The sequence below is a fragment of the Lepisosteus oculatus genome, chromosome 1 (assembly GCF_040954835.1).
Source record: "Lepisosteus oculatus isolate fLepOcu1 chromosome 1, fLepOcu1.hap2, whole genome shotgun sequence".
Taxonomy (NCBI): Eukaryota; Metazoa; Chordata; class Actinopteri; order Semionotiformes; family Lepisosteidae; genus Lepisosteus; species Lepisosteus oculatus.
In genome coordinates this window covers 7,456,998-7,482,894 of record NC_090696.1, presented here as the reverse complement: position 1 = coordinate 7,482,894, position 25,897 = coordinate 7,456,998, and the positions used below count along the sequence as shown (strand labels likewise).

The 25,897-nt window shown below is 36.2% G+C and overlaps 1 protein-coding gene across 1 annotated transcript; it reads left to right on the top strand.

Moving 5' to 3' along the window:
- Nucleotides 1-3,564: 3,564 nt before the first annotated feature.
- Nucleotides 3,565-24,139, top strand: adra1d (adrenoceptor alpha 1D). Its single transcript, XM_006629190.3, has 2 exons — nt 3,565-4,969; nt 17,438-24,139. Exons 1-2 carry the CDS (start codon nt 4,018-4,020, stop codon nt 17,992-17,994), a joined length of 1,509 nt encoding a protein of 502 aa, XP_006629253.2. The 5' UTR covers nt 3,565-4,017; the 3' UTR covers nt 17,995-24,139.
- The last annotated feature ends 1,758 nt before the right edge of the window (nt 24,140-25,897 follow it).

Genomic DNA, 25,897 nt, shown 5'->3' with positions numbered 1-25,897 from the left:
TTAAAAGCATGTTCAGCAATAGACTGATCCAACCATGGCACAACAGGGAGCACTACAGGTGGTCATTCTTACCTCCTGCCAAAAGACTGTACAACTCATCCACTGTGTGTCTGGGCAGGGGCACCATTGGCCTGTTTTGTGTCTAAACATTAATTCTCTGTTAACAGCTGGTTTTCCTGTTTACAACTGATTTTTATGCAATATATGCTAGAAATTGGTGCAATATATGTATAATATGCACTACATCTTTTGTGTACTGTACATTCTGGTTTGTTTTGTATCTTCTGTAATGTGAGCAATTCTGTATACTCCATTAAAACAAATTACTGCACTTCGCACTGACTGTACTCACTGTATTGTATTGTTTATTATTGTATCTTTTCATTACACTGTGCTGTGTTGACACTGCAATTTCCCTCAGGGGATTAATAAAGCTATCTAATATATCATGTTCCATTTTGTGTTTGTTGTATTTTGGGAAATAAACAATTAAAGATAAACACGTGGTAACATCCATCCATCCATTCTCTAACCACTTCATCCAATTCAGAGTCACTGGGGAGCTGGAGTCTATCCTTAAAAACAATGGGTGCAAGACAGTATACACCCTGGATGAGACACCTGTCCATCACTGGGCACACACAGACACAGACAAATAGATGCACTCACACTAGAGCCAATTTTGATGTATGACTTATACCGTACTTAAAAGACAAAAACAGAGCACCAGGAGGAAAGCCACACAAAGGGAGAGATTTTACCACAGGATGAGAGAAGGAGTTGTAGTGAAGATGCTATGCCTTATTCTCAGTAGAACTTTTCAGGTTTTATCATGTGAACATCAAGGATCAGTGAACTTTCTTATTGCTTTAATTATATTGGGTAAATCTTCACCAGACAGTTAAGTGAATTACTGTTGGTGTGATGGATTCGCACAACAATACATTCAGAGACAGGAGAGAAAGCGTTGTCCATGTTACATAAGAAATGTATGCACACATAGCCCTATCAGAAAGGGTAACTAAAAGAAAATGCAACAGAATGGAGAATGGACTGTAATAACTATGCTGTTATACCTGGGTTAGCCAGAGGTCGCAGATCTCTGTCTCCTCAGTAACCAGACATATCAGCAAGAGGACAATGTACTAGAACACCACCCTGGGCTGTTCAGACTCTCTCGGGTCCGTTGTCCCTACCACCTTCTTCCAACAAATGGGTGCTAATTCCCTCAAGTCCAGGAAATACAAAAGAGAATTTGCCACTTATCCAGTGCTCTGTCATTGAGGTACCATCCAACCCAGGTAGTGTACTAAGCATTATTAACCTGTGTCTCAGAATGACACCCAGCCTGAATCCTACCTGAAAGACTCCCTGTCTGTCCTGAACCTGCTCAGCCTTTCTGTTGTCGCCAACCACCAGACCAGGGGCACATTTCTTCACTTGCAGCCTGTATTCCCACTGGAGAGTGTAGCCTAGATCAGTCCTGAAAGCTGCGTTCGCCATCTTTCACAGATTAGTCCCGTCTGCGACTGCCTTCCGATCTGCCTCAGTAATCCCCATCCATCCTTGTGAATGTCCGAGCCTTCGCCGGGATCAAGCTCTTGGATTCATCAGCCTGTCAGCAAGATGCCGCTTTTCTTATCCGGTTGCTACATCAAAACAAACACATTTTATTTATGTGAATGTAGTGAGTGTCAACACATGAACGATAGAGTTGTGGCATTCTAGTCTGTAGTAAAAAATATCAGAATCTATTAATCTAATCTATTCAGTCACATAATGCTCTATTTCTTATCAACAAAAGAACTCTCTATCACCTTACCCCACTAGGACAAAAAGAGAGCATGAACATGGAAAACTTTATCTAGGATGTAGCAACAGAATCACGAGACTTAAATTTTCCTGTACTCATTGAGTACCCCACTTACATTTCTCTGATCTGATAGGAACTAATACAGCATATGAGCTATCTGGGTGAGAAAATAGTGAGGAAACATTCAAATTCAGATCACACTTCAACCACTTTGCATGAAAAAAATCACTGTGTTGAAAATTGATACGTGGTTGTATTGAATAAAACAATCAGCCTTAGACATGTACTTTTCCAAATGTGTTGTATCTGAGCTCATTTTCTGACTTTTGCTTCCTGACTAATTGGGTATATTAGTGTCAGTTGCAGTTTGTAAATGTGAAGGGAAGTGTCATCTCTGATCACTACAGCCCTTTCCCTTGTTTTATAAAAAGTATAACTTATCGTGCATATGCTGAAATCATAAGCTATATCCTAATCTGTTACTGATTACGACACAATCAGGCTAGGTCTAAACAAACAAACTAAAGTCTTGCATGCCTTATACAGTACCTCCAGCATTTTCAGCATTTTATCAAGTGAAAATAAGGTGTAAAGGGCATTACACAGTGCTGTTTAAAAATTCATAATGGTAACTATACCCACAAGTAAAAAATTCTAAATTATTATCATTAATTTATTTTCCTGGTGCCCAAACAAATAATTACAGTATTACTCACTGTCCGGACAATATTTCAATGTGGTTTTGTACTTCCACTGCTTATTGATTTTGATTTTCTTTTTCCTTTGAACAGAGCCAGTTCCTTAAACAAATATGGCATTTTCTAAATACCTACAAATGGTGTTTTCAAAAACAAAAACCTATGGCTGCCATTGCCATGAACTCATAACTGCCAAAAGGGAAAAAGCTGCTGTACACCACAGTAGTAACAGATCTGTTTCAGTTGTATCATGAAGTCAAGTTCATGATGAAGACAAGGCTGGGGAATTGTGCCACTTAATAGTGAATAGCATGATACCAAGTGAGACATAAAAAAGACAGGGGATTAAACCTTCTGTAAAATTTAGACACAGCTTTTTTTAGATTAATTTCTACTGCTATTTCTGAAGACTTTTTCTGTGTCCTGCTCTCCAGTGAAAAGTCTTTGCAGTGGTGCAATATTTCAGAAATATTATTACTAAGAATTCAAGAAAATGTAGGAAGGCAAAATGTTCATAAACCTCAACCGTCTTGAAGAATAACATCCTGAATGAATTATAGGACTGTGTGTTCCTTTAGATTACTTTCCCTCTTAACCTTTCAACATGAGCCTCTGGTGGCTCTTAAAATAAATGTCTGTTTTGCCAGAGGGATGTGTGCAGTGTTTTGAACAGCAGCTGCGTACCATCAATGGGAATAGAGGTTAGCCTTTCGTTAGATCAGGACAGTGTAGTGGCTTAACAGTGTTTTTTCCTTCACGTAGCGACGACTAGCTAGGCAAATCGTTACGTGTTCCACTTGAGCTCCGAGTATCGAAACTTAAATCTGCCTAACTTTTTTAACTACATCACAGAAAGAGAAACATAGATGAAAGAAGTTTTAACGCGATTGTGTAGAACATGATCTGTAAATTAAGAATGTGCTGTCCTCTTGTGGACTTTCGTTGAACAACAACAATTATGTGTCGCGTCACAGACTACATTCCTGGGAGGAGGAGACAGTGAAATCTCAGCCGCAGCTCAGTAATTTGGGTTTGAGTTTTCTCACAGTGGATGTCGTCTGTGGAATATCAACAAACAGGGCAATACTCTTCACACGGCAGAAAACAAAACGTTAAAGGAATATCGTTCACAGAACTAATTTAACTGTCACTAATAATAGTAATGGAAAAACAGAAAAAAAGTTGAAATAATCTAAGAGGTGAAATGATCTTCAGAGTGAGATATATTGCTAAACTGATGATTTAGAATTTAACCTTTTTTGGTGTTTTTTTGTAGGGGGGATGAATGTGATGACGTTGCTGCAAAGCTTTCCAACAAACATGTAAGCACAAGTATTTCCACTCTCCAGTGCGACAGACGCACCTTGAGCGTGCGTTCACAAGTTCTTGCGTCTTTTCATATCTTTTGAATTATTTCCATACTGCAGCTCCACAGCAGTGCTTTAATGGTCTCATTGTGTCTCTGAACTAACTTAAAAAAAACGTTTTTCTTTATGGAGTTTCAAAATGACTTTTTCTGACTCGAACAATGATAACGATAATGGAAATTACTCCGGAGGCACCGGTAATCTGTCTCTCGCGGAACAACCTTTTGCCAACATCAGCAACAACACCTCCATGGAGCTGACATTGGATTCTCAGGCAATAGGGATAGGGGTGTTTCTGTCCGTTTTTATATTATTCGCGATCGTGGGGAACATCTTGGTGATACTTTCTGTGGTATGCAACAAGCACTTGCAGACAGTCACCAACTACTTTATCATTAACCTCGCCATAGCTGATTTACTTTTAAGTACTATTGTGCTGCCTTTCTCTGCCTCTTTAGAGGTGCTCGGATGCTGGGTTTTTGGCAGGATATTCTGCAACATCTGGGCTGCGGTGGATGTGCTGTGCTGCACTGCATCTATTATGAGCCTGTGCATAATCTCGATAGACAGGTACATCGGAGTGAAACATTCCCTGAAATACCCTACTATAATGACAGAAAAGAAAGCGGTGGTGATCTTAATAGTTGTCTGGGTCTCCTCTATGGTTATTTCAATAGGACCGCTGTTAGGATGGAAGGAACCGCCGCCGACAGACGAGAGCATCTGTAGCATCACCGAAGAACCGGGCTATGCCCTTTTCTCGTCGCTTTTCTCCTTCTATCTCCCGCTCATGGTCATCCTGGTGATGTATTTTAGGGTCTACATTGTAGCCAGGAGGACTACTAAGAACCTAGAAGCGGGGGTGAAAAAAGAAAGGAATAAGTCAGTGGAAGTCGTCCTTAGGATTCACTGCAGAAGTGTCCTGGAAGAAGCCGCCGCAAGCGCTAAAAGCAAAAGCCACCCTTTCCGAAGTTCCCTGTCCGTGCGCCTCCTGAAATTCTCCAGAGAAAAGAAGGCGGCCAAAACTTTGGCCATCGTTGTCGGGGTGTTCATCCTTTGCTGGCTACCTTTCTTCTTAATTTTACCTCTAGGTATGTAAGAAATCGTTATTTTGTTTTTGTTTGTAGTAGTGTGCGGACCAGGGCGAAAAAAGGTGTGTTCTTGCGTTGAGACTAAATGTGGCGTGAGAGTGTGGGGGATTTTATCGATTAGGTTACCCAGTCTAACAAAACTACTAACGTCTCTTTGTGTAAACAAACGTGCAATGTCGTTTCAGTAAAACAAACAAAAAAAGTGATTACCTATCCGTGTTAATGGACGCTGTCAGAAAGTAATGCAGGCGCAACTGATCTCGTTCTTATTGATGCTGCCTTGATAAAAACGTAGAAAAAGCTAAACGGGAATTTTGCTTTTCTTTTCAAAAATATAAAATAAAATGTGTCTTCGTATTCCTGCAACACCAGCAATTGACACCAGAGAACTGATGCGGTGAACAAATTATTTTGACTAAATTACAAAAATTCAGTAAAAAAAATACTTCATATTAACTAAAACAATCGGATTGTAGAGTATGCTTAGTTTACAGTGTAAAGTAGCGTTTAGTGCTGTATATGGTTCAGAAGTGCTTCAACATATCATGTTTTCTATACAATGCAAAAACAGGTTTAGATGATGGTCATAAAGATGTTTTTCGTTATTAGTCACTCTCCAAATAAAACCAGCTATATAGATATAACCAGGTTTCGTTATTCTTAAATAGAGATTCAAGACTTAATTGAAGACCAAATGAAAATTAAAACAAAGTGAGTTGGCAAAGCTCTTCTCTTTTTTCCCTTTCTGGCAAAGTGTGGGAAGAATTAATGGCTTATTGTTTAAAACAAGTCCACTACTCAAACTCACATTTCAAGGCATTCTAGACTGTGAATCCAGTAATTTCAACAGTCTGTTAAGTTCTATGGCTTTTAAAATCTATCCTCTGTAAATGGTCACATACCTCTATCTAGAGAGATTGTATTTGTCTTAAAGTCTTGCTGAAGTATTTGCTTTTCCCAATATCTTCTGGTACAATTAACTGCCACACTTGACAATTATAAAACTTTAAATGTATGTTCTTAACAAATTTAGCAAATATCATTCATGTTAGGTTTTCAGTTCAGATACTCTTAGAGTATTTACGTTTAGTTTACCAAAAAGTAATATTAATATATTTTCAATTTAAAACATATAAATCTCACTGTTTTCACAATCAGTTATATCATATTGCTTAACTGTAAGGAATAAGACATCAGGATACTCAGCTTTCAAACTCTTGAGATCATGTACTGTATTATTACGTAATTTTATGTAGTCCTATAAGAAATTAAATGCATCTGTATAACCGAGATATATAGATATTACATCTATATACTGTATAACATGTAAAATTAGGATTCTAATTATTCGGTTATGTCTTTCATCTTATTACTTATTATAGACACTTTTCCACTGGTTATTTTGGGTCATGAGGGAAAATTTCTATCCTGTGTTCCCATGAATAGAACTAGGTCTGGTTCATTAATAACTTATGAAACAATACATCAATGAGTCTAATCTGAAAATTCCCTTGTTCTAAAATGTAATGACTCTCCCTTTTTCTCATAATGGACACAGATTGTGTACTTGAAGACATTGCACACATTAATACATTAGTGAATATCAAATAAAGTCAAAGATATTTTTTTTCATAAGTTAAATGAGAAGGAGGTTGTTGGTTTTCCTGGTATGTTAAGAAGAACAAAGCTTGACAAGTAATGTGTTAATTTAATCTTCAGTGATATGCAAATATCACATTATGAGTGCATAACAATTAACACTAAATTGCTTAATAAAACATGTATGAGATGCATATGTATATATGAGAACAATCTGAGTTTTGTTGTCAAATATGTTATTAATCTTTAGTAAGGTTCAGTTCATACTACTGTAGGTTATTGATGGACTGTAATGATAACTAATACTGAAATTGCCATTTAGTTTATCTACATTAGCTTTTGGTATGATACAAAGATTATACAACCGGCATACTTAAAAATAAGACTAAACTTTTTTCCCAGCATACTTTTAGGTTATTTTCTGAATTGATTTTTATTAATTTCATTCAAAGAAGAGGAAGCACTTTCTTTTGTTGAGAAAGGATATTAATACAGTACAAGAGTCGCACTCAGCCTTGGGTCCAGACGTACACTTCAAGCTATAACTTTTCTTCTTTACACTTCAAGTCAAACATTTGCATACTTTTTTCACCTAATAAGAAAATGTGGAGAATAATAATTTTGTCTCAAACAAAATGTTACAGAATGCAAAAAAAAATACAGCTTTAAAAATACAGTCACAGTTCAGTGCTTATGAAAAGAAAATAGGTTTAGCAGATGAATGGCGTTTAAAGCTATTGTTCGGGGCTCCAGCAAACATATTCTTGTGTTGTCGCTTATGGTGGATTATTTAGTATCTACTGTATATACTCAATATGCCTAAAATATTCATATCTTTAAATAAAGCCAATTATGGACTGCTTGCTCATTTTCATTCATTTCATTCAAGAGATGATTTATGGTCGCTATTTAGATGATTTGTGGTGAGGTCGTTTTTGGGATGCATGGGTGTATTAATTCATCCAAAGTTAAGAATGTAGTTTGACACCTGTCTGAAGTGTTGGCTTTGGATAGCTTTTACCCTTTTTAGTGGCTACTGTGCAGTCCTCAGAGGCCGTCCCCTTAGGGGAATTACAGTCCACTGTATTTATCATAGTCATCATTGAGCCCTGTTATTAAGGTTGATGTCACTTTCTAAGCTTAATGACCTTTCTGTTAAACTCAGAACTTGTCTTAACATAATTTATCAATTTCCTGGATGCAGCACCTCTGCTTGGACTTATTGTAATAGAGTCACACTATGCTGTTTTTGACATCTCTGTTGACAACGTGCTGATTAAGGGACATAAATTCAATTTTTCTGCCAGTACTTTTGGAGTGTATCAGATGTGCCTCCAGATAATCTGGGCATCTGCTGTCTGGCACAGAACCTGAATTCCTGGATACGTTGTTTTTTTAAATGTTTCTTTTCTGCAAATTTTTCATCTATTTTTTTTCCTAACAGAATGCCACTGTCTTCATGTTGTTCCCCTGTTAAGGGAAAATATATCAGATATGGGTAGTTACTTTTACCCAGATTGAAATGTTTACTGACACTGTACAGACCCCTCTCAAACCCATTGTAGGATTTAATTTCTTTAAAAATATATGTTTGTTTCAGTTTTTATTATAGTGGGAATAGAAAATTCTGTTCTTCCATTCAGTTCATCTGCTTTTTGTCTAAATAATTTGAGGTTGTTTTTTTTTCTTCTCTGGCTAACCATACATGTAGCTTGTCCCTAAACACCTGTCATTTTTAGTTTGCATTTTTACCTGCAAGGAGGCCTCATTATCAAGTAATTTATCAAGAATTATTTATGTTCTTCAAGTTTTTCTTCCTTCTTCCAGTAATAAAATATTTCTGAATGCTTAGAAACATATGTCTTCTTTACTAAACAACAAAAAACAATAATGAAACAAAAAAAGATTATAGTAGTTCAAGTACTGTAGGTACTGTAGCTACGTCAGCAGGCGTAGGCTGTAAAGGAACAAGTAAAGGTTTATTCAATGCTGAAAAGAGAAGAAATAAACCACAACGTTTAGTCTGTGGAACCTTCTTCGGGTGTGAAGAAAAAAGCTTATGCAGCCAAAACCCCATTTGTTGCTACTCTGATACTTATGTTGATGGTTTGCATCACAAATTAAAGTTGAAAATTGTGGTAAGACTCATAAAACGTAAAACTTTCTGGGTGCTGTGTTGGCTGTTTGACCCTTTCATACCTTGCTAAGCTTTTGTCTGTTTTAAAAAAGCTCTTACACACTCAGTGGAGAGTTTATTGCTCCTATTGTAGTCAAAGAAAAAATACAGTTCTGCAGCAAAGGATTAGCAGAATACAAATTACACGACATGGATTTCAAATGATGACATTTTATCTTTGTTTGGTAGTTTCTCTGCTAACATTCTGTTTTTTTTTAAGTCTGGCACTAATCACACATTAATCAATCATTATAATCAGGAACTTTCACCAGGCTACAGCAGGTCCTCTATTAATTGTTATCTTGCTTTTAGGCAAAAATTATTTGACTTTGTTTTTAATTACAGTATATCTAGTTTTAAGCAGTTATGTGCAACAACGTCTAACAGTGAATTATTTGCAAATGACATTGTATAGAACATGGTTTTAACATTTTACCCCCATTAATATTCAATGTTAATTAACTTTGCTAGTACAGTATATGGAATATGGAACAGGCTACCCAGCCAAGTTGTTGAAGCTGATACCCTGGCTCTCAGGAAACAGATGTGCTGTATGAGGTCCTGTGATCAATTAGCTACCAGTGACAAACTGGATGGGCCTTCTCTGATTTTAAATAATTCTTATGGTCCTAATTTTTTAGATAAGTTTGTTATTATCGTTGTAAAGCTGCTGTTATCAATCAAAAAGATAAATCTCAAGCCTCAAGTATGCCTGAAGGAGACTGCAATTTACTTAGCATATAGCTATATTTAACAAAGCCTACTTGCTCTGAAAGATTGTTTGGGGGCTAAGAAATTCAAATTCATTCAATTCCTATTTTTGTTTTCAACTCTTTCAGCTCTGCCTCTTGGAAACTTAAAAGTTTAAACCCACAGGACCGGGATTTAAACCACAGGACCACAGGGCACACAATTTTAACGATAAACCTCTTCTTAGTGGCTCATCTTTAATATACAGTTTCATTGACAGTGAAAAATGATTGCAGAATATGTTTTAAAAAATGTATTAAAAAATGGAATACACGGTGTTCAGTTAATTGCGTTATTTTTATTTTTAATATGCTTTTGAAATGCAAAGGGGAATGTACTGTGTTTGAGACAATCTCTTATGTTTATACTACGCAAAGCTTTTTGAATAATAACTATAACTGATTGAATTTGGCCACAGTTATGATGTCAGACTAAATGTTTTGTCTCACTCGTTCTAACAAATTTGGTTATATGTAATGAACCTTATGTGTACCACATGGTACCATAAAGTCTGCAAACTGAAACCAAGTCTAAACATTTTATTTAAACTTAATATAAAATCTCTGTATGTTTCCATATTAGAAATATTTTAGGCAGTTTTTACAATAAAAAAAAAACAAAATCTATACATCTCAGTAGGTTCCTAAGAAAAACAATATGTTCTTTTACATTTTCATTGATTTCTTGGCATATGAAGCATAGTTCTCAATTTGGCAAAAGCATGGGTGCTAATATACTGCATTTATAAATAATGACTTTAAGTAGCTAAAACTCTGTCAGCTGAAATAGCTGCAATAAAAACAAAATGGATATCATTTTAAATATTCAAATAGTTCATCAAAGCGGTGGCAAGCTTTTCAGCTACTGTAATAATTCACAGTTTGGTTTTCTGTATACAAGTATTATTTGAATCATAAAGATTAAGTAAATGGGTTTATAATGAAAACATGCTGTATGAAGCATTGTCTATCTAAATCCTTATGATCTGTATACATTAATTAGGCAACATCAGACTTAATTCTGAAGTTGTGTGTAAAAAGGTTATTGAAATACTTAGAATATATCTCTCTCCACAAATTTATTTTACTCCTGTTTCCTAAACAGCACCCATCAAGTGCTTTTGAATAGATAATGATTTACAGTTACTTCAAGTCTGCTTTTACATTTTTTAATTTCAAAAGTAATAAAACACACATTAAAGAACACTTCCTATAGATTCCAAATTCCTTAGCACTTTTAAAATTGGTTGACAATCGTTGAGTAGGTAGCTGCGTCATCATGCATGGGCTACAAAGGAACAGGTAGAAGTTAATTCTGTGCTGAAAGGAATAGAAAAGAGACACTGCATTTCGGCTGTGGAGCCTTCTTCAGGTGTGTGTTTTCTTGAGGTGGAATTTTTACATTTTAAATTTCCAGCACCTGAAGAAGGCTCCTCAGCCGAAACATTGTGTCTCTTTTCTTTTCCTTTCAGCATAGAATGAACCTTTACCAGTTCATCTTTAAATTTGAACTACTGAATTTAAAATATGGGACGTCTTCCACCTAGTGGTCAGGTGACTGAGGACAGCGGGTCATTCCCCATTGCTTTGTAAAAAATCTCCCATCTTGTTTCCACCTACTGCCTCTTACAGAGAGGAGGACCAGAATTTACTTTTTCTTCACGTAGGGAACTGTCAGGATGTTCATGAACTATGAACAAGTATCACAGAAATTAAATTACAAAGCACCAAAAGCTTTCCCTGCAGAAGTTAAATCTTTTAAAAGAAGTATAGGGCATTACTTTCTAAGCCATCCCATATTAGTAGGAGGAAGGAAAATAGTTATAACCAAATTAGGATATGATACAACTCTTTAACAAAACATAGCACAGATTCCAGCAGCAAAAAGAGCTTTGTCTTTGTCCTGTCTTTAAATATAAAAAAATGATATCTAAATTTCTGAGATCTTGATATTAAACTAGCTGTCACAGATGTCGAAAGGGATGAACCGTGGAAAGCCAGGAGAGCAGAAAAAGACCCATGTGCGTAGTGGCGGAACAGTGGATTAGCCCAGTCTCAGCAGTTCAGGAGTCGTATAGAAACCAATGCCCTCAGGCAGTGGACGTGGGGCGACCTGGATGCTAGGTGGGTCTCTGGACATCCGAACGTTAATACTGAGCGAAGGGGAATGAGTGACCCGGAAATACATAGCCCCAGAGAGAGAGAAATCGGAAGGACAGCAAAGCACAGGAAACTAGGGACAGGACAGAGTAGGAGTGCCCTCTGGCTGCAGAGGGCATGACACCAGCTGTGCAAGAGTCATAAATACCAAAATCTACAGTAGATCTTAGATACAACATAAACCAGTGATACAGATACTGTAGATTTATCTTTAAAAGACAGAAACTTCTCTGAGGCTGATAACATTATTAAGACATCATTATAGTTATGTAAGATAATAATATTTAATGGTAAGTCTCTATATCAGACAAATTAGTAGTAATTAAGATATCCGCTGTATAATATAATAAGATAAATTTCTAAATTCAAGGTCAATTTGGAATCTTATTCTTTGATAAGTTTATAATAATCTTAATGGTCTAAACTTTCTTTTAATATGTAATTTCAATTTATTGTGTAAAACTTTAGTTATCCAGTTTTTATAAAGTACTTTTATACCAGTCCTTAATTTACAAGCACAAATTTGCTCTACACAAATACTGTACTGTATTTGGAATAATACAGATATTTATTCTAAAATAAATGGAAATGCTATCTTTTTATAAAATGTTTTGATTTAGATCCTGTGACCCTCTATAATTGAGCGTCATCCTGATTTCTTAACATAGTGACACATCATAGTTGTAGGGAAAAATGTTGAAGGAAAAAATTATCAGTCTTTTTTAAACAAGTACTTGTAGTAAAATTAAAGAAACAACATTCAAAATGTGTGTTTCAATTACCGTGCTAAGAAAATTTGAACAAATTAAAACACAATATTGATCTTGACTGTTCATTCTGTAATAGATTCACATAAATAATGCTGCATTTTTCCTGGAACTGTCTTATTGTGTCTTTAAAACAATTAAGGAAGACAATTTTACTCTACAATGTGGAATTATACTGTATAGTTTCATAAATCTCAACACCCGTTGAAAGACTTGAAAATTTAACTAATCATTGCTATTTTAATAGCTACATTTCATATTTACAAATGTAAATTTTGCTTACCTTACTTATTTTATTTTTAACATACTGTAAATGGAGCAATACATATAATTGAAGCCTCTAATAAAAAAAAAAGCTGTGTGAACCATTCACCTGTGCAGAAGCTTTTGATATGTTTTTGGAGTTGACTATATACAATCCAATACAATTTTGCAATGTCTTTTCTATGTACGGTACATATGTGTAATGTGCTCTTCTGAATGCCCTTATGCCTGTTCATCCAGCAGTAATAAAAAAGTCAGATGTTTCACAAGAAACCTTTCACATGCATGATGATATTAATTTCAAACATTTATAACGCAGGATTTGGGGTGAGACGTTAGTGTGGAGCTGCATACACTGTTGCCTCACAGAGTGAAAGGAATGTTTTTGAATGCTAAACACCCCTCAATTAATTTACATTGCTTGGATATATAATATCTAATCTTTTCTTTTTAGAAAGGTTATGTTTTTCTGTTTCTGCTTTACCATTAATGTGTTATACTCATCCAGGTCTACACCTCTAATCCAATCCATTTCTGGATTTCCCTAAAGCCATCTCCTGAGATATTTAACTGTCAATCAGTAGAATCAATATAGCAGATAGGGATCTGGCTGAATCATACCTGAATACCCAATTCTGATCCTGGAGGGCTTATGTACAGGTTTTTCAGGTCTTGTTAAAGTATCAAAACTTAAAGAGCTGGGAGGAGGTGGGAAATTGGTTCACTTAAGACAATTACGCACTTTAAGGGGTTTCTTGTATACAGATGTGCACTTTACACTCAATTGACCCCTTGTGTATACTGAAAAGGAAACTGAAAACCTAACCTGAAGTCTTACAGTAAATAACATCCATGTCACCTTCGTACAAATTAACCTGTCTCTATATAAAAAAATCAGACTAAACACAGTATGTTTTTTATCATTTATTTACTTGAAAAGTATAACTTATTGGATTATTTTTACTCAATTTGAAAAGACTGTAGGACAGCAAGGCATGTTTTTTCACTCTTGCTAGAAATAGAAATGGAGTTGTGATTTGTTTTCCCACATGTGGATTTTGGCAGAAAATAGATTAATCTGAATTGCAATGCACAGATGGAACACCACAACATAGAACAAAACTATTTTTATCAAAAGTTAATTATGTAATTTAAAAGGCTGTAATAAAACATTCTTTGACAGAACCCTGAGGCTACATGCATCTAAAGTACAGTTTACTAGCACTATATGAAACACTGCAAGCTGGTAGGTACTTGTGAAATTCTGTATTTGACAACACACAATACCTTACCCCAACAAAAGCAACCTGTATCTGCAGCTTCCTTCCAATTCGATGAACCTTTAACCTTGACTGCAGCACAAGTAGATAATATTCAGCTGTGGGGGATGATAACAATTACTCTAGCTCATTTTGAAATTCCCTTTTTGAACTGTTAATTCTGATTATGCATTCATTTTATAAATACTAGGTCCACACATTTTCATTGTGTGTCACATTGACATACTGTATCCTCCTATACCTACCTGAGTATATATTGACCACCAACATAGTGTATTTTTGTCTTATTCCGTGTCCTGTGCTTGTGTTAAGGGTAGTTTTAGTTGTGTTCTTGATGTAAGAAGCTGCTCTACAGCAGTTTTTCTTTGTGTTGTACGAGCTTCAGTTAAAAAGAGCTAACCTGGCTTTTCCTTTTTTAGCGCACTTTTTCTTCTGTTTCTGTAAAGCTCTTATGGATCGAAGACCAGGACTCTGCTTAATTGTCCTGGAACAATAGGTGAACTAAATACAAGATCCAGCCATCTTGTTTACGTTTCTAAAAGTCAAGCAAGTATGTTGTTTGCAAGCCTTAAACAGCTTTAAAGTTTAAAACATTTTAAAGTGTCAGACTTTTTAACAGTTTAAAGCACAAGTTAATGCTTTTAATTGATGTCTTACTACTGTATATACTTTTTGGAACATTTAGCAAAGTACTTGGGCTTCTTAACATGGAAATAACCCACAGCAGGAACTACTGTAATGTGGCAGGATTAGCAACGTCTCTGGAGGACTACTGCTGTACACCCAAGTATTATCACGTAAGGAAAGTTAATCTCCAGTCAGACCAATCACAGTTTTTTTCTTTGCATGGTGATTATAGGGATAATCCTATTTCCATTGTATAACAATACAAGCAAAAGTGCCAATATATAAATAAAAGGTTCACTCATTAACTTTTCCTGACCTCCATTGTAAGCTGCTGTACATAGAGACCAATAGGTTACTATTTATCAATTTATATAGCAATAGTGTGCTTTTTCTAAGAACGAAGTTACAGTAAGGATTTGAAGCATACCATAAGTCCACTCACTCCATGTTCTAAGATTAAAACCTCTTTCATTAAATTGTTTTGCCAATGACAGCTTCCAAAAATGTCCTTCATAAATGGTCTCACATCCTATTTATAAACAGCCGCCTTTTCGACTTCAGGAACATACTGTAGCAACTTGTTGGATGACACCCGAGAGTGGATAAATGGCAAGAGTTTCATCTGTGTAATAATGTCAGTTGCTACCACTCAGATCATTGCAGTGGTGAAAACAAACAACAAATGGAAATACCTGCTGCGAATATGATCCTGCCCATGACGAAAACACCTCCTTGACAACTATAGGCGACATCTGAGGAGTCAAGAACCCAAGTCTATTATTATGTATTGAAGTGTTTTCTGAATAGTAACAGTTCGACAATCCAAAGGAAACTATTATAAGGGGTTCAGACACTATCATTATGATATTATTATTGTGTGGTTTTAAAATGATTCTAGGAACCTGGACTACATTTCCCAATATCATGGCTGTAAAATTAGACATTTATCAGACATAGTGATAAAAATCGAAAGACATAAAAATCCCCTGAGTAGAGGTTTCATGGTGCCACCATTTATTAGAGGTCTTTGGATTACAGTATAAAAGCACAAACTTAATTTGATTAAGACATATACATTTAATTTATATAAATTGCTCACTTACTCTCAGGAAAAAAAATAAAACAGTTCAATTCAAGCATTTGAAGTTCTTTTTTATGCCTTGTATTTTCGGATTTAATTTTGTTTCAAAAATAGCCTTGCTTCATAATTTCAATCAGTAATTCAGACCGTGAATCGATGCTGTGAAAGTATACAACATCTTGACGGTGAAGTTCCCCAAATTACCGCAGAACTTGGACTCCCTCCTTTCTTCTTCCTGTCCAAGTCATGGTTTATTCTCTATTCCATCACCTCTTTATAAACCAAGCTGTACAAAAGCTAAAAAAATATGTATTTTTAAATGAGACACATCATGCAATTCATAACCAGTTCTGCTATATGATGTGTATTGTTGTTATTGAGTTTGACATATGAGTAAATCTAAAGCGCACTGTGTGTACTGTATGGGACTGTTGCGGTTCCGCGCGTGCTCGTGCCCTCCACCGCTCCAGCCCGCCCGTTTCGTCCCACAACACCTGGGGCGCTAGCCCGGGTCTCTGGCGTAACGCAACAGGGAACCAGCCGAGTGAGCTAAAGGAGACCTCCCCCAGCCCAGGCGGCTGAGGTCCCTGCTACGCAATGACGTCGCCGTGTCCGAACTAACTCCGCTACATATACATTAATGTATTGTAACGCTTACGGCCGACAAGCAGTGTGTGTAAGAGCCGGCGTACCAGAGCGGGTGACGTCACCGCCCTTCCCTGTGATAGCAGGACCACAGCTACTGGGCTGTAGAGAGAGATCTCTCTTTGGCTCACGGGGCTAGGTCGCTGCAGAGAGACGCGGAAGTCCCGGGTTCGAGCCCCGGATGGTACAGGGGCCGAACAGATGCGGCAAGGGCGCCCGCCTGAGCCCCCGTTGCGTTACATTGGTGTCAGAAGCGGGGCGGGATAGCCCTTCGCCGGGGACGGCGATTTAAGCGGGGGAGAGTGTAACGCTTACGGCCGACAAGCACTGTGTGTAAGAGCCGGCGTACCAGAGCGGGTGACGTCACCGCCCTTCCCTGTGATAGCAGGACCACAGCTACTGGGCTGTGGAGAGATCTCTCTTTGGCTCACGGGGCTAGGTCGCTGCAGAGAGACGCGGAAGTCCCGGGTTCGAGCCCCGGACGGTGCAGGGGCCGACCTAATGCGGCAAGGGCGCCCGCCTGAGCCCCCGTTGCGTTACAGTATTTTCAAATGAATTGTTGAAAACATCAATTTCTTCCAGGTTTCAGGAGAAACATCTGCATAAAATCTAAAAAATACTTAAATAGCTGCTAATGCTGGAGCTACTGTAGAATGTGTGGTTGAAATTAAATGTGTGCGGTCTGCTCCCCTAATACTATAATGTGGTACATCAAATGTGCCACATTAAATGTAATGACCCCTTTTACAACATGTTTAATTTTATTTTGGACTTTTTCCTGTTCTAAGTAATAGTCACAATTAAGCTGCTCATGGAGAAATGCACTATTGTTTAAAAAAATAAAAACATAAAAAGCATGACAAAACATAAAAAAGCACAGATCTTCAGCCCACAGAGGATGACATACAGTATTTTGAACTTGTATTGGAGGTCAGAATGTCCTGTAAAAAACAGAGAGAATCATCCTGAAAGTTATGCGTTAATGGGTCATTTCGCCAATGTCCGCATAATCTCAGAATCCATCTGTTAAGGTGGTGAATTGTACTCCTCTGCAGACCGTAAAGTACGAATATAAAACCATTTGTTTGTCTGAATTAAATTTCTTACTTTTATTTTATAGGCTCGTTTTTCCCTGCACTGAAACCTTCAAAAGTGGTCTTCAAAGTAATCTTTTGGCTGGGGTATTTCAACAGCTGTGTTAACCCAATTATTTACCCCTGCTCCAGCAAAGAGTTCAAGAGAGCCTTCATAAGACTTCTGAAGTGCCAGTGTCACAGAAGGAGACGATCTCTGTGGAGGTTCTATGACCAGAGGTGGAGAACTTCCATCAACAGCTCGGGACATGGCTCTTATGGAGACATTAAGCCCAGGTTTTCTCTAAGAGAGTCATTTTCAATCAATAACTCTTTTGTTTACAATGGCAAGGGAAGAACTCTGGGTCTCCAAGGATGGAATTTTTTTCCCCCTTTACAGAACTCATCTTTCCAGCTAAAGGAAAAAATGAACAATCTTTCAAACAAGATCAAGAATGTGCCAAATAAGAGCTCTGTGTCCTCACTCAGTAAAGTGGAAATAGATTCCATTTCCATGGGAATCTGCAATGACTTTGCAGACCAAAATGATTATCAAATATATGATCTTACAGACTGCTATGGGCTGAAGGAGACTGATATATAAAATTTTAGATTTACGACTGCTACTGAGACCTGTTAAAGAAAAATGGGACCATTCACTCAGTGTGTGATGAGGAAAAACTTTCAATACTTGGGTGAGGAAAATATTATTCATTGATTGCTAATACCCATGCATTAGTAATATACTGTAATATGGATCCCTGATAATATTGCCATCTCTAAATAGGCATTGCAGTACATGTTAGTAAACGTTGATGGTAATCAAATGTGTTCTTCTTTTACTGGAAATTGTGAAACTAGGGAGTGTTAGGTATTTGCTCTTGTTAAAGGTTTCTGGTGAAAAGAGTTACATGTGACTACCATCACAGACATGAGACAACTTTCTTATTCATGTCAGAAGGACATTTTTAAGGATTGGACAGATACATGTATTTGCAAATATATTTGTGATGCTGGGCATAGAGTGAGTAAAAAAAATGAGTAATATAGACTCTAAAACTGGTCACACACACTGTATATGTGAGGCACCGTTTCTTTTTAAATGGTGGCCTTTCCTATTCTGTGCCTGTTTAATAATTTAATATTATTGTGTGAGAAAGAACTTCCTTCAGACATCTTTAGAAATGGCCATTCAGATCCAAGCACAAATCATCCCCTGGGAGAAATTTGCAGCTTATTGAATTTAGTATTAGTTTCAGGGAAAAATGTCTCCCAGTAGTTATTTTATTGAATGTGAGATATTTATAGCTCACAGCAGCATTTCAGTTATATGGAATGCACAACAGAGACAAACTTCATTAACTATGATGTGCAGAAAATATACAATTGAAACAAATTATTAACATGAACCTGGAAATATATGAAGACCTGAAAAATAAATATCTATATATATAGTATTTTTTGTTTCCACTTACGATAGTATTCATCCATTTCACCAGCTTTGGAACCTGTCAAGTTAGATTTGTAAATACATACCATACATTATACGCTTTTGTACACAAAGGTCAGCATTGTTAGCATAAATATTGAAATTAATTGACTCTTTGAACACATTTAACAATACTTTACTAAATAAGATCTCTATATAGTACATGTTATTAAACAAAATTAAGTGTCATTTTAATTTGTTTCAGTACCTGTATTTTTAATTTCCTGTACAGGAAAAAAAAAACTTTAGATACTAAAACTGGTCCTGAAATGCAATGAGTATAAACTGCTCACAAGAGAAGAGGAGAGGACATGTATATTCATCTATTTACTACTTGATACCTTATTCACATTCAAAGAAAAAAATCTGATAAACGTTCAAATAAATTAGGAAAAGAAGAGATTAACAAATATATAAAGTCTCCATCTCCATTCATTTCATATCATTTTTTTTCCAAACTGTTATATTACTCTGTCACACCCTAGACAGTCACCATAAATTCATCCTCTTGGTTCTCTTTCATTTGACCTCTTTTCAAGTGTCCCCAGTAAATCCAGTTAACCAGGCAGCCTCATCCTGTAACACTAGACAAGTGCTTCAGTCTCCTGGGTCACAATTTCTCATCTCACATAATGTAAACACATGGTGTTGCCTTGTGTAAGAAAAATCCACAAATTATACTCACTGAATGTATGTTCTGTTAGTAAAAGTCTAGGTTCCTCACGTAATACATCTTTATATCTCATATATTTTATAATATATTTAATAAAATGATTTTCTTCACTTTTATGGAAGTAGCTGTATAATATGTACATATAGAACACGAATTCCTCATTCCATATACCAAGGTTTGAGCAGACTCCTAGTTGGAAGCATTGTAAAAGGGACATATTCAAATATTATGAACTAAATAAGATGGGTAGGTAACCTATAGATATGTACAGTATGTGTCATCATTATCATGTCTGTAGACAAACAGACATAAGCTGTCTATACCGTACATACAGTAGTATCTGTTCCTGCATGTAATACTGGCAATATAGGGACAACATTTCAAAAAAGATATATACAGTATAGGAGGATAGCCTCACAATATACTGTAAATGACTTTTTCCAAACCAAAAGCCCCTTATGGTAAACAAAAAAGTATTAAAACATTTCTTCAGAGTCTATATTCACCCACCGTATTAAATACAAAATACCACTCATTTGGTTGTCCCCACAACAGATAGAATATTAACAAGTAGGAGGCTGAGAATAATGTGTACTTTTCTCTCTTGCTCATCAAAGACTCTCGGCTATATACTGTACCTCTCAGTCAGGGACAATGATCAAATTGCCATTAAAAAGGGATGATAATGGAAACAGCAGCCCTTGTCAGTCAGCACAGCTACTTTGGTCATACTGTATGTCACAGAAAAGCCCTGACCTGCCTTACATAAAATGAAGTCTATGTCTGCTCAAAGTCTCAGTCTATGTTCCACTTCCAAAGGCCTGATGACTATGTTATTTGGTGTCTTTAAATGATCCCAAAGTTAATGTGAAATGTGTCCCCTCGATGTTGTAGTCCAACAGTTTGGCAGGCCTCCTTATTGACCTGAAGGAAATTAGGTGTTTTAATTTTTTTTACTCAAATGGTTTTTAATCTGAACTTCACTACCAAACTGCCAAGTGCCAGCTGAGTAAAAGAAAAAAAAACATCTGATCTTTTCTTCTTTATATTCTTCATATACATGTATGCTGATTTAAAAGACAGAATGTCCTATTTAAAGATGGAGGCAAATCTCAAATATGTGAGATGATGTAAGTGTGCTCAGTTGGATTGGAACGTGCAATCTTTAAATCTTTATGAGTGGTTCATCATAGTCTTGGGCAAAAATGTTCATTTATCATATCATTCTTTGGAGTAAAAAACAAAAAATGAATTGTGAAATGCCTGCCTTTTCCAGTAGATGTCACTAACAGGCTAATATATTATAATTCCAAAGAAAGTTGAAATGGATTTTCAGAATCTTTTTTTGGTATTTTAAAACAGCTGCTTATACTTGCTTTTACCAGGAAGCAAAGGATTTTTAATTTAATTAGGGATGAAAGTTTCCTTAAAGTCATGCTCACTCTTTAAACTGGGGACTCACACACCTGCTGGTTTTCATTCCTGCTGAGGTTTTTTTTACTTAATTGCATCCTTAACTGAAAAAACAAATTGTTTGACTCTAACCTCTTGCAAGTTTATTTTTTCTGCTCAACATTTACTTATGAAATGCACGAGTTAAAAGGCAACCTGTAATATGTTTAGGGAGTGAAAATCACTAAATATGTCAGATTATCACTATTATTAGGTTAGTTAAGGGTTCATTTCCGTAACTTGAGAGCAGCAGGTATGTGGGTTCCCAGGACCAGGACTGGAAATCCCTGACCTACAGTACTGTCCACCAAACTGCAAAAATGGGCTGAAATACCTCCTCTCGTATGTATCCTTTTATGCTCTTAGGTTCTGCTGCAGGTTTTTTCATCTTGCGTCCTTCCCAGTCTCCTCCTTCGATTCAACCAGCTTCCTAATTTCTACACGGATCTTGCTGATGATTGATTAAATAATTAAAAAAAAAACAGTTGCAGCAAAACTGTGTAATGGGGCAGATCAGAGTGGTGGCAAGTCAGAAAGACCACTTCTAAGGTGTTGCAATTCCAAAATCTACCCCCATCCAGTGAGATACGTTATGTGAAAGTCAACTACTGTGTGATGAACTTCAAAATATCGTTCTGTAAAATTAAAAAAATATATTACTTATAACAAGTAATTCAATGCCCTTTACTGTATAATATTAGTCAACCACATTAAAATTGAGATGCAAAGTATACAGAAGTGTACAAAAAAGTCCTTTGTTTTCGCCAATTTTGGCTGAGCTGTCCACTTCTGTCCTCTGTGGTTTCGTGCCTACAGCTTTGCGTGCATTGAGTGTGGTAGGAAGCTTCCCTGGCCGTCATGCGCTCCTTCAGATGCACTTATAAGACTTAATCTAGATTTATATCAGGTGGTTGGTCTGCCCAGTCTTCCTCTGGCTGCAATGTGTGCTTAATATTACAGCAGGACTAACATTTTCAGTAAACGGCTGATTTAAAGATATCATTTTGCACAGTGATATTACTGGGTGTGGTTCTCCACCTAGGTTATTTTAAAATCAGGCAAGAGATCTACAGTCCTTGAGAAACTAAAACAACCTACCTGAGCCACCGCTGTGCTTAACATTCTGAACAGTTCACTTTTTATTCCAGGCCTGTCCTGTTCAGCTGCGTTTCAAACAATTGATAATGCACACTTACATTAAGTATGCTATTAACCCTATTTTTTATGCAGTAAAAAGAGGCATCTATCATCTTGATATTATCCATTGCCACCCACCTTCTTCATTGATCACCATGTTATTCTCTTCTGAACTAATGTTCCAGGGTCTGCTGGTATTCTCTGTAGTTTCCAGGTTCTTATCTTAGGGTGCTTGTGTTCTTTGCCTTCACTGGGTAATTTGTTCATTAATGTTTAGAAATTATATAATGCCATTTCTCCATAAAATCATAGCTATACATGCTAAATTGTCCTTTTCAGTAACTGATTAAGATATATTTTTGAATAAACCGATCACCCTTGCCCACTTTTTTGAAACTCTCGCCTTCTTTAATTTTGAGGTGTGAATCATACTTTATACTACTGCTCATTTTCAAACTAATTTGTGGTTCCAAAAATCTTCACGACTTACAATTTAACGGAAAGATTAACTGCTACCGATTACCTGAAAATTGATTGGAAAACTAGTGGTTTGTAGTTGTTAATGCCAACTGATTAAAATGACCATTGTTTGTAGTGGTAAAAAGTGTAATTGCTATGTAATTGTGTATATGTGTTTGTCCATGTGTAAAAACGATTATTTTGTTATATTGTTGTATTTGCTTTTATAATACAGTACATGCAAAAGTTAGCAATATAATGTTTATTGTTAGCCATCGATGTCAAAGCAACATGTACCCAATATATTGTACAGGTGAGAGTGGGGAGCTACAGAGGAACAAGCAGAGGTTAATTCCACACTGAAAAGTAAAAAGAAAGGAATACAATCAAATGTGTCTGTTTTGAGCCTAAAGAAAGCTTCATAAATCTTTTTACTTTTCTGTGTACTTAATCTTAAATTATTGTATAGGCGTCCAACATGTTAGCGATAGATTTACAAATATAGTCCATGCAAATAGTTTGCAGAGGCCAAGCAAATATCAAAAGCGAGTCGTTATTGGCACAGTTGCTTGGCATAACCATGTTTTTAATGCAGTGTCCCAGGAGTACACACTACAATGTTGCTTGTTTTTTCTAACTGACCATTTCCTTACCTCTGTATTAGAAGGCCAAGTGCTTGGCTAAATTATTTTATTTGGGCTGGGGTTGGGTAAACTGTACAGCTGAACATAAATACAATTTGGGAAGCAGTACAATACTGGTTGGGAGATAACAAGTTCACAGTTTAGTTGTGTGATGATTCTAACTGAAAGACAACAAACAGACAGGTTTTAAGAGCTAATCCAGAATGCAGAAGCTTCCAAACAGGATATACAGTAACATGTCAAACCCCAAAGAATATATGCCTCAATCATTACATGCCTTGATTTCAACATGATTGACTGACTCTGGATTCAGCCGAAGGTACTGTTGAAGAAAAGGCAAGTGTATAGTATTGCAGGAGACCAACCCTTAATCTTAATTAACCTTTATCACCTATCATTTGCATGTAATGTAAGAAAATGATATTGAACTCTAGAGCAGAAGAAATCATAATAAATTTTAAAGTGAGTATACTGTACAATTGTGAAAGAGTAAAACAAGAACCAAAAATACACTAGGCCATTCTGTCTTTAATTAGGGTCCATACATGTCTGAACTTAAGTCAACTAAACCAAAGTACTATCCCTTTCATGACAGTCTTTTGCTTTGAATATTTTTTGTTGTATTATTTAAAGTTACTAAAATGTGTTTAATATTTAGAATTGAAAACATTGTCCATTTTATAGGTTGACTTAAGAGTTAGCTGTCCTCAAAAGTACAACTATGTATTTATTGATGTATACTGTAACATATTTGAATTGTCCCTTGCTTTGAAGTGTCTGATTCATATTATGTGCTTAAAAACAAAGAATAATTGCATAGTCATGGTACGCACACACAGTTTTATTGTAAAGCTGATGTATCCAATTTATTTTGAAAATTAAAAAAAATGAATTAAAAATTCAATTAATGGGCTTGTACCCGTTTATGCTTGTTACACTGAATTTCATTAAGCCTATTTTATTTTTCCTTGTCAGAACACTAATAATTTCACTTAATCTACTCCAAATGCTCACAAACTTCACCTGATACAAATAAACTTTTAATTTCCTTTGCTGGTCTAGACCTTGCTTTCCATTTTGTAAGAAATCATAACACTCAAGTGCCATCAATCCCAGGTTCCATCAATCCCAGGTGACTGCACGATTTACAGCTCATGATTTCATACATTTCAAATTCTGTTCAGTACATTGATCAGGGACAAACAGTAGCACTTTCCACAGTCTTATTTACTATGTTTTTTATTCTTTGTAAGTCCTTCTTTAAATATCACCGCAGTATTTTTTCCAGTAAATGAACTATTTAAGGAGAGAAAGGAGTTGCACTGTAAATTGCTTTTATTGCTTTAAAAAGAACAGGTGTTGTTTTCTTTTTTTTATACGTTTGTATTCAGCCCGTCCAAAGCTTTTTACATGCACATGAAATAATTAATATTTGGGCTATAGCTACACCCATTATTAATAGAGTATAAAATAATAGTAATATAAATAATTAATAGTATTAATTATTATTATCCATGCTCTGCTGAAAACTTTCATCTTCATCATCTCCAGGGTTATAACCTTAAAGTTGGATATCATTGGTATTTCACATTGAGATTATGGTACATAAAATTAATTTAACACTGAAATGAGTATGGCTCCTCATTAAACCATACTTAAATTATTGCTTGTCCTGTTGAATAACGATCTCTATTTCTTGCTTTGTGTATTAGTCTTACCTTCACTAGGGGGGTTTTGACACATAATTAAAATGCCATGGACACCAAATTACTGTTAGTCCAGGAACAAATCTAACTGGTGGTCTGGGATAAATAATCCATTCTTCTGTATTTGCTGCTTCAAAATTAGACCAAGATTGACAATGTCAAGACTGAAGCTTGATCACCTGCAGGTACTTTATTACAGTTCTGCTTAAATTCCATAAATGGTTTATAATGTAATAAGAATGAGCAATAAAAGGATCTTTTATATAGATATTGCACAGGGTATTTTTTGTGAACTGGTTCTTATTCATTTATAGTAAGTTTTCCAAAACCAATAGACAATATCAAACTCAACAGTCTAACAGAACATTTCCCAACCAAGAGTCCTTTAAAGAAGAATCATTACCTATGAAAGAAAACTCATAAGGATTGAATCGCAGCAGCACTCTTATGATACTCCTGTGTTTCTTGGCACCATGGATCCAATACATAGGAAAGTCTTTGGAAATTATTTCAAGACAGGATCCAGTGATGCCAAGACTGGGAATGCAGAGACTTCCAAGCTAGAGGCAACAATTTGTTCACTGTGGGGAGACCAGGCATTCAGACCCATCTCTTATCACAGAGAGACTCCAAGATTTGAACTGTGCCCTATTAAGTGTACAAGGTGAATAGAAAGAATGCCCTTGTTTAGAGCATTGGACAATTCATTCCAATTTCCACTACTTAACCTTTTTTGGATATTCCTTGAAGTTGGGTAAAAACATGCCTCTAGCATCCCTCCAACTGATTAAACTATAGCACAGGCAACAAACACAGAAGGAACTAAAAGTACTCTTTTATTGAAAAGAACAGCTTAACTACTTACTGAACTCAGAAGGACTGCATGGACCAGCCAGCAAGAAGAAAATGGACAGTATAATTGTGTGAAGTTGGACGTCATGACTAAC

Excerpts from the sequence above, each read along its gene's own strand:
- adra1d (XM_006629190.3), top strand. The coding sequence starts at position 4,018 with ATGACTTTTTCTGACTCGAACAATGATAACGATAATGGAAATTACTCC. Across the intron at positions 4,970-17,437 it reads CTTCTTAATTTTACCTCTAG|GCTCGTTTTTCCCTGCACTG; the intron begins GTATGTAAGAAA and ends TTTATTTTATAG.